The sequence below is a fragment of the Lutjanus erythropterus genome, chromosome 23 (genome assembly GCF_056507025.1).
Source record: "Lutjanus erythropterus isolate fLutEry1 chromosome 23, fLutEry1.hap2, whole genome shotgun sequence".
NCBI classification, from domain to species: domain Eukaryota; kingdom Metazoa; phylum Chordata; class Actinopteri; order Lutjaniformes; family Lutjanidae; genus Lutjanus; species Lutjanus erythropterus.
Window position 1 is genome coordinate 15,870,840 of NC_139339.1, and position 10,371 is coordinate 15,881,210.

The 10,371-nt window shown below is 37.0% G+C and overlaps 1 protein-coding gene across 1 annotated transcript; it reads left to right on the plus strand.

Annotated features, from left to right (window-relative positions):
* The first annotated feature begins 1,764 nt into the window (after nt 1–1,764).
* Nucleotides 1,765–8,398, plus strand: LOC146305862 (uncharacterized). The gene is given in 6 exon segments (XM_084712260.1): nt 1,765–2,036; nt 2,241–2,540; nt 3,178–3,432; nt 4,047–4,204; nt 6,281–6,625; nt 6,627–8,398. Coding segments are annotated over 6 exon segments (1,218 nt in total). The 5' UTR covers nt 1,765–1,912; the 3' UTR covers nt 6,663–8,398.
* The last annotated feature ends 1,973 nt before the right edge of the window (nt 8,399–10,371 follow it).

A 10,371-nucleotide genomic window follows, 5' to 3' on the forward strand; every position in this document is an offset into this window, starting at 1 on the left:
CTTGATAATACTGTTCGTATGAACCATTTTGTGAACTGCCTTAAATTGCATGTACAGTATGTTTGTTCATGTACCTGTGTACAGTGTATAAAATATTTTCCTACATTCTTCATTGCTTTATGTCCTGACATTTGATACAAAACTCCACATTTTCAATATGTGATATTAATTCTTGTCAATACACAATGTTACGTCTGTGAAGTATAGTTCATCCTTCTTTTTACTGCTGTATTTTTTTTTCACACGGTGGTTATGAAAGTATCTGTGGATTCTGCCAATGTGTGTCTAATCAGCTGCCTGTTTGTATGAGATAATTACATATATTTGGATAAAAGTTACATTTTTCTCTTTCTCTAAATCACGTAATTATGGTACCTGTTCATGGGCACTAGTCAAATTCCTTAGTAAATGGTGACAAGAATGAAACGATGGAAATTTTAAAAAAGTAAATCAGAAATGATGCTATTAAAAATCAATACTGATCAAAGATTGAAGAGCTGTTTTATGAAATATGTGCTCTTGATACCACGAGACAAAGTGCCACTATTCACATGCTGTTCCAGACATGCCCAATGGATGGCAGAAAATATTTCAGTATCGGCGTCTGGTACAAGGTTGTGCTTGTTTATACTGTAAAACCTACTGTACATTTTATACGGATCACTCATAATACTGGAAGCTCATTGGTCTAACTTTTTACATGTAAGCACTTTTTAAGTGGCTCTTTTAATAAATATATTATTTACAACATGACTATGTGTGTGTGCATGAAAAATGATTCCTGTTTGAACTGCCTACACAATGTGATTTTTAAAATGATGATTTACTAACACTGAGAGGAGCAGTACTTTCAGCTGTTAATACAATGGTTTAAAAATGCATCTGATTGCTGATAGTTTACCAAAACGCCTCGCCTACAAAGGACCCTGATTGGACAAACCTGTGGCTCTGGTGTCATCTGACCAGTCAGTTTAAGCGACAACCAACACTGACTTCAGGATAGTGGTATGAAAAGTTTAGAACTAAACATTTAATGTAAGATTAATGGTCCTAGTTTAGAAATGCAAGCTTGTTTCAGAAGCTGAAGCCTCAACTCACTCACCACCACATTCACACCGGAAAGACAGCAACAAATGTCACACATCAGTCTCTGGCAGGGTTCCCCCGTCTGTGTGACAACACCGGCCAAGTTTCAGGCTGAAACCAGCTAATAAAGCTGCTGATGGGCAAAGAGCATTAAGCACATCATGTGTGCACATGTATGTGGTTGTGTGTGACTTCACTGCCATCTTTTTGAGTGCAAGACTGACAATGATACTGAGTTGCTCAGTGTGAAAACATGCTCTGTTTCCTGTGCAGAAATCCCCATAGCCACACCGTTATGTTTCCTCATCACATTTTGAAACTCAAATAAACTTACAGGTAAATGTTCAACACCCACAGAGAATTAAAGATATTTTTAGGACAAATTAGCAAAATCTCAGCTTCTCCCATTACAGTACAACAGAGTGGTGGATTAAATAGCAGGAGTGAGACTGAAGTATTCAATCTGTAATGATCTCCCCCAAATTCAGCTGTGCTGACCATTTAACTGTGACACCAAACATTTGAGAAGTTATGAAATTTGGTTTCAATATTATTAGATGCAACTACCTTACAGTCACATTGCAGCAACAAAAATCTGTTGTCTTGCCCCTCAAATGAGGGATATAAGGAACCGTGAATAAACGGAGCAATGTTAATTTTACACTGGGAGCAGACGATGTGGGTTGCATTCAAATAAACTTAAACAAATTACGTGTTAGCTCTCCTTCACTGGAACTGGATTTTTTTTTTTTTTGCAGCTGTACTACGTGTGTTTCCTGCCCTTTCAAAGACATCTGACATCTTCTTTCCTTTGTTTGCTACGTTAATGCTTTGCTGCACTCATCAAACCCATGTTAAACTTGTTTCCTGGTTCACACTAACTGATGTTAAGTGCGAAAAACTGAGTGGATTGAAAATGCTGTTTCTTCTGAGTTGTTGGATTATTGCAGGTAAGAGATTTCATTCATTTAGTTGGAATAAGGCAAAATTTAACATGAGGCAAGGGTCTAGGCAAGAGACTTTATTTTATGTCTATGCTTATTACATGCATCATAGGATATTTGTAGTCATATTATTGCTGCATTTGCTTTTTTACATAGGTAATGTACTGTAGTCTATTTCTTTTAATAATATAATGGAATGTTTCCTATCAGGGATTGCAGCAGAGGACCCTGCAAGAAAGCACTACCGGGTGAAAAACAGCTCAATTTGTTTTCAAATTGGAAAACCACCATCACCACCATATGCAGGTGTTCGGTGGGAATTTGAGAAACTAGTTATTGTCTATGATAAAAGGGTCTCAGAGAAGTACACAGACAAAGCGGATTTTAATCAGAGTGACCTCTCCCTGTGTATCAAGAAGCTCAATGAGACAGACAGTGGCAACTATAAAGTTACCATTACCAAGAAAAACTTGGACGTATCAGAAGAGACCCACAGACTAATTGTTCAAGGTAAGTTCTAAACAACTTTGTTTTGTTTTTATTTGGTGTATAGGCCTTCGTGGTCAGTAGATTTCATTATTTAAGATTACTATGGGAGTCCTTACGATACAAAGTTCATAAATCTTGCAGTATTTTGCTGATGATCAACTTTAAGAATTTGTCAAACCTTTCATGACATTATGATACGTAATTAACTTCACCCAATCCTTGTAATACATATACTTTTATTCATTATGACTTCAAAAAGGTCTACAGTCCAGGCCACAAATCTAAGTAAAATGCACAATAGTTTCTATTCATTTTAGTACACTGTAAAAGTTTTAAAAATTCTCACTCTTTCACTCCTGCCTATCTATGTCTTATCTTATCTTATCCATGTATCTATGTCTTATCTTTTAAATGACCGATAAAGAACATGTAGCCTGAACCTTCATGTAAATTTGGGGTGTACGTATGATAAAACACACCACAACACTGTTGTACATGCGGATTTAGTGGAGAAATATGGATACTTCATGTTGTTTATGTACTATGTTCACCCGTAAGAATTTTGTAAGTGATGTTGTGATTCCAAATTACCACCAGAGGGTGCCAAGTGCCAACAAATGATCTAATGCCTTTAATTTATCTGCTTTTTTGGCTGCAGAAAATGTTCCCATACCTATCATCAGGATGTCAGTGATTCGCTCCAACCACACTGCTGGATTCTGCAACATCTCAGTCAACTGCTCCGTCCAGAATGACTGGGCATGGTCCGTCTGTGATGCAGACAGATGCAAAACATCTCAGGTATCACTCAGTAAGGTCAACATCACCGTCTCTGCCCACAACAGATCTATTGTCTGCAGTGGCAACAACTATGTCAGCACAAGCAATGTGTCTGAAAGCATGGAGGCAACGTGTAAGTATAATGTGATGTTTTTCAGAAGTCTGTGTTTGTTCATTTGTCGCTCACTCAGTGAGAGCTATGGGGCATGAGGGGTGGAAGTAACCAAAATTAACAGACAAAAATGGAGGTGAAATGAAAAATAGTGATACATTTTCAAGAGATTTTATTAACAAAAAACAGTTGTGATATGATGCAAACAGAACAATGTTTTATCATTCTCCTCATCTTACATTCATCATTCATATTATTCATAAGAAAAGACATAACTGTCATTTAAATATTAAGTAAAAGTAATTACAAATGCTTATAATTTAATAACGATGTAATGAAAATGTACAGTATGTGAATTTAAAAATGGATGTGCTGTGGATGATGAATAGTAGACAGTAGATTGACAGAGCAACACTGTTTCAGATAAAGTGTCGATCAAGTTTATCAAATCAATTGACATTTCTTTCAACTCACATACATTTTACATACTACTACTACTTTACTGGGGTTCACCCAAAGCTCTCATTGAAGCTTTAATTCCAGAAAATATATATTGATTTCTTTCTTTCTTGGTGATTTTTGCCCCATAACAAAGATTTTATTCTCTGCTAAAATGTTTCTCCGTGTCTTTCCAGGTTTTAATAAGTCTGAACATAAGAAGAGACCAGAGACATTTATTGTGGTGATAAAAATAATAATAATAGTAGCAACCACTGCAGTGTGTGCATTCATCTGTATATTTATTGTCTGTGTGGTTAAGAGGCACTGCTCAAGAGAACGCAATAACCACCAGGTAAGCTGAATTTACTTACTAATATTTAAAGACATGATATGCAACAATTTCCTAAAAAACAATGACTCAAATGAACATAATCCTTTTCACTTGTGACCCACTAGAAGTGTGTAGTGGTGGTTGCATCTTCATAAACCCTGCTGTCTGGCTTTATATCCTTATTTTTCTTATTATATTGCTGTGCTCAGGACATTTCACCAACCCAAAACATTAGTGTTTTACTTCCTGGATTATTCCAGCGCATTATCAGATAGCTCAAATCCTACTGATTCTACCTTTAAATTTATCTTTGTGATATAACTTTGAGGATGTACATAAACTTAGAAGTAGTTGATGTTGGGAGCTGTACTGTAAAGTGATTTCAGCAACTTCAAGATGTGAAATTGAGCTTTGCTTTAAAGTAGGGCCGGGCGGTACGGCCTAAAATTTAAACCACTGTCTAATCGGAGAATGTACAGTAACAGGATATATTATGTCATATAGTTCATTCTTAAAATTTCAGTAAAAATGCTTCTGAAGTGTAAAGCACTGGTACGGCAACTGCATGGCAGCTATTTCTGTACTCTTAACTGTATTTATAGGACGTTTCACATAATACAGGGGTATTTTAAGAACATTTAAGAAGCAAAAGTGGAATAATAGAAAAAACAGAGTACCTTTTCTCAAGTACATCAAGTATTACCAACCCTTTTAACCACTGTTACGCCAAAGGAGGATACACTCATCATTTTTACCAGCTCCTACGCTGCTTCTTATGTGCACTGTAGTAAACTGTTACAAACAAGCTGAGACAAAAGTTGTCTGTAGTCTAACTGCTTAGATCAGTTTGACACGTAAAAATCTTGAAATGCTTCACTGTTATTGGTGCTTTTAATGTTTTGGTTAAAGCCACACTAATATATTGGCCTGATATGGACGTACATGGGCGCACATTACGGGTGTGCATCTCACGGACTGAGACCAGTTCGATACATCTCTTGTTGCATGTTCGATGATACGATATATCTTATAAATTTTTAAATAGCGATCGATTTGGTTCGATACGATTCAGCTCTGTCATGATACGATATAATATGATGCAATGCAAGATAATGCAATGTGTGAATCTTTACATTTTGATTCAATTAATGCTACATTTGTAGAGTGCTATTAGTTGTGAAAAGAAATCCTGATAGTTTAACTATCTTTGTAACTTTAAAACTGTTTAAAATATTAGTATTTTTGCAGTAAGATGATCTGCTGCTCTGTCTCATATGAAGAGTGCTGTGGTTTTGATGAGTGTGGAGGAACAGTGATGTTCTGTGTTACCTGCTCTCACAGGGACATGATGTCTCTGTGGGTCAGACTTGTGGCTCTGTACTCTGCTGTCAGACACGTTTTTGCATAAATGATTCGCAGCAGCATTTTTCGTCTTATAAAACCCAAACTTATTCTACACCCACCACGTTTTCAGCGCGGTCTGTTTAGAGCAAATGAAGAGGAGACACAGGAGAGGGAGGAGGGAGCACTTGTTTTGTGTGAACGCAGCAGCAGGCGTCCAGTGAGAGCGGTGCAGGCAGAGGCAAGAGGCGAGAGACAACGGGGGAAAGTTAATGTGGCAGCTCCCCGACGCCAAAAATGTATGTGCGCCCTAATTAGAGCATCAGTGCTGCATCGATTCGTTTCCAATTCACGTTCAGCTTTTTACCGATACAGGCCGTCTGAACCGATGCACTCGTGTCTTACACATTAAAGTCCGATATGTTGGATGCAACATGCACAGATATAAAAACTTTTTTTTATGCAACATACAATACAGATGCTTGGGGTGACTTAATGTAGCACAATGGGGAACATTTATGAGGACAAGAGGTGCTTGTTGCAGGTGTGAATACTGAGAAGCCACTTCATGTTTTACAACCTGCCCGTAATTGACTGAAAATATTGATGATACTGATGTTCATTTATCCATTTATTTTATTAGTCTTTTTACTTTACTTACTTTTAACCTTCCCAATCATGCTAGAAGGTGTGTTGTCAAAGTATGTCACATTTTGTGTAAAAGACTGAAAACATATTTTACGGTATTATTTCTAGACATCTCCTGTTCAGTTGAGACAAAGCCATCCAGTGGAGGCACAGCCACAACGTGCACCCAGAGCCTCTACCTCTTCTTCCAGCGAAGCTGATGCTGCTTATGAAAATGTGGACGCCATGCAGCCCAGTCAGACCAGCAGCCCAAGAGAGGAACTGGGCCAGACAGTGGATACTGTCTACAGCTTTTTACAGGCAACAAATGCGAAAGCCTCGGCTGGCAACGGTGACAGCAGTAAAAGTGAAAAGGGCCACGTGCAGATACATGAGGCATCAAATTCACATTCTGTCACCCCGGATCAGGCAGAGCAGCCTGCGCAAATTGACACGGTGTACAGTGTGTTGCAAAAAACCAAAAACTAAGAAGACACAGCAGCACCAGTAGGCAAAACAAGATATCTGAATGATGATATGGACATCCATGGACACATATTTATGGAATATGCATTTTTTTTTGTGCAGTATTTTGCATATTTGTTTTCTTTCAGAGAAGATAGTGGGACTTATGTGTATTTTTTCAGCTGCGAGTGTAAGAACTGAACTGAATTGACAACTAAAACGTTGTGTAATGTAACATCCAGTGTTGTCGGTGGCAGCAGCAGTGAGCTGTAGACCATCAGCTGAACAATGAGAGTTTCTGCTTTATCACAAATACTACAGACATACGTAACTCATCTTGCTGAAAATATCATGTTGGTATCATAGCTGCTTGCAAACCATGTTATTACATGGCTTTGTTAAATACTCTATTCTGATTGGTCAATTACAGCGTCCTAAAGTCTGTATAGCAGTGTTGCCATGAAGAATAGACAGTTTTCATTTGCAGTCAGCCACACCAAATAATCACATTACACAGTTTGTTTGATTTGCAGTCTTGTTGATTTTCTTTAAGTGCATGCATTCTTAAAGTGTGAGGTTAAACTGTCACATTAACCGTGTGTTTCATTGTCTTTGATTTACTGTGGTTGTTAGTGACGGTTCTCTTCCTGGTTGAGCAAAAAGTGTCTCTGAGGGCTGAAGCTCATCAAACCAAAACATGTGCTGCCAAGTCAGAGGTGGGGGATCAGGCTTTAGTTAGATTTTTCCTTGTATTAGTTGTAGTTAGTGTCCATCTTGTTTTCCCCTTTGTGTTATTTGGTTTGGCCAAGCGACTATGTATGCAAGCCTTAAAAAAGATTAATGCTTGCTCAGTCAACTCGAGGCACTGTCTTATTCAGTGTTATCAACAGACTCCACTATTCTGAATCCAAGCTCAAAGCAAAGGCAGTACGACAGAGGTAAATCTCCTCCACAGCTTGGTCCTCTGTCCCAGGATAGAGAGATACTGGACAGTTATTGTGCTGGGAACCTCACATTCACAGCTTCATTCAGAAGAACACAGCAGCAGCTTCCCTCGGATGGTTTGATTACAGCCAAAAAATTAATTCTGACACTCTGGAAGAAGAAGGAGGTTCCCGCTTTTGAGCTGTGGCTCAAAGACTTGACCTACATGCGACATATCGGAAAAATAAGGCTCTCTCTGAGTCTCAGTTTAACAAGATGTGGCCTCGCCTTTTACCTGAGAAACAACCCATAGTGGACTCTCCTTGTAGTGGACTGTCCATTATTATTTTACATTACATTACGTTTGTTATTTTTGTGTTATTTTCCATCACAACCTTTAACATTTCATTTTGTATACTGAGAAGAAGGGAGGGAGGAAGTGTGTGTCAGTGTGTTATGAATCTGTGCTACTTTTGTATTTATGTTGGATTAGTAAGTGATTTGATATACCTGTGAATAAAGATGTAACATTTGCATATAGACTGCTTTACTTTTTTATTTTATTTTTGCTTTAAAATGTTTTTTTTTCAGTTTTAGGTTGACTATGGTTACATGATCTTTTAAATCTTTTTGAGGTGTTAAAAAGATCCTCAAGAGCATTGTTTAATTTGAACAACGCTGCTCTAGCTTCTATGGGCTTTCTCACAGAGGGTTTCTTTAATCAGTCTTTCTGAAGTGACAAAAGATATTCGGTCATATTCTGTCTTGAAAGTACAAATCAAACGCCTCATCTTAAACGATATATATATTAATTTAGGTTTTCTTTTTGCATTTCACCATTATACATAACTTACAGCGAAGATATTAACAAAATTATGGACCACACGGCTGCCAGGCACTTCTAACACCCTGTTAACTCCTCATGATAACTGCTTATTGAATGTCAACAAAAAAGAAGTGTTGTTCTCTTAATTGTTTTCTTTAAGAGAACTCACTGAGTTACAGCCACTTAATGGAAAACAGGCTAATTGGAAAATGGGGCAGGACTTTGGATCTCTTCATGATTAAGTGACAAGTAAAGTTATAATTCTCTTCTCTCTTGTTTAATTGATTTTAGAGTAACTTCTGTTGCTTGAGTTCAGTCATGCCATCAGATAGTCATTTCCTGTGTTTGGGGTTGCAACCAAACTTAAAACCACAATTTCATCACAAGGTGAGAACATGATTCTCTGCTGATATTGTGGGATGATTTTCTCTGTATTACTGCAGCTTGATTTTGTGATATAGACTGGGGACGAAGGCGGATATTTTAAAATAAAATGTTTTTTTCTTGTACAGCTTAAAAGAAGCATTTCAGTCACTTTGAGAGTGTGTAATAAATGTATTTCGGTGAGTGCTGATCATGTCCTTTTAATACTGTAAGTATACATACATACAGATACATATTTCAAAGGTGGACATTCATTTTTCAGAAATACTCACCCTTAAAATAATTTACTGTTGGGAAAAATGTATGGCAAACGCTGTAACTCAAGATCTGTCTTCAACCATTGCAGTGAAAACGTGAAAGTTCTGTTTGAAAACAAACAAACAAAAATTTTTTGCACATGCACAAGTGAACACAATAAAATGCTAGGTATGTGTGATTAAATATGATGATCTTATGTGTCATGGATGAGCAGTTTTAAAGAGGGCAGGAATCATAAATGTCACAGTATGCTGTGGTCAGAACCACCGTAGTTCTTTGAGTTAGGTGTAAAAAGGAAGGAAGAACATATACTGATAAGATGTTCAAGAAAAAGTTGGTTAACTTCTCTCCTCTCACTCTGCTGCCTTATCATTGATATAAATTTGACCATTTTGTTGGACGTGAAGATGTGGCACACTTTGCGATGTGCTCTGGGGTTATTCTGTGAGTACATCACTGACTTTATAATTTCATGATGTTCAGAAGTCGACTGTTTTTTTTATCTACGTAGTAAATTTGTAGACATGATACGGGTCACTGACTTGACCTGCTTCAGAGTTGAGAACTATGTTAAATATGAATAGCATATGGTCTAAGGTATTATGTGTCTACAGCATTCATACAGCTTTGTACCAAACAAACATTTTTCTTTCATGTGGAGAACAAGATTTTTAGGTCAGGTCATCTCTGCAGCGCTACACCTGCTAAAAACACTAAAAATGCATTTTGGTTCTTGTCCTGCAGTTTGGTTAATACACTTCTGCGATTCAGATAATATTGTGCTTTATTGTGGAGCCCTAACACTGCTGATTGAAAAACAAAATCATGCACTGATGAAACTCAAGCTGGATTTTAAATGCCTTTCATTACTGTCTGATGAAGTTCTGATCTTTATTTTAGTGCGGACATGCTGAAGGTGAACAATTTGTGTTTTTTCACTTTATATTTTAGTGATTTATTCTGTTTATTTCAGCTGAAACTTATTTATCTACTGTATCACATTCTCTTCCTGGAGTGATGTAACATCTCTGCTAAATGTAATGTTTTTTAATTGTATCATGGACATTCAGCATTAACTTGGATTTATAAACTTAAGAAGTCACACTTAACGCCCCACACTGGGGTATTTTGGCATTTTTATATTTCATATTTCTGACAATGTTGATTAAACACAGACTGCCATTTTTGACAAATCTTAAATTATATTATATTATATATTATTATATTATTATATATATTATTATAAATCTGCTCAATATTTAAAAAAATGATCATGCCATTTAATCACCATTGCACCTTTAGCCTTATGCATTTCTTGATGTAAACAGCTAAACTCTGCTGTTCCTTTCTTCATTTCCTACTC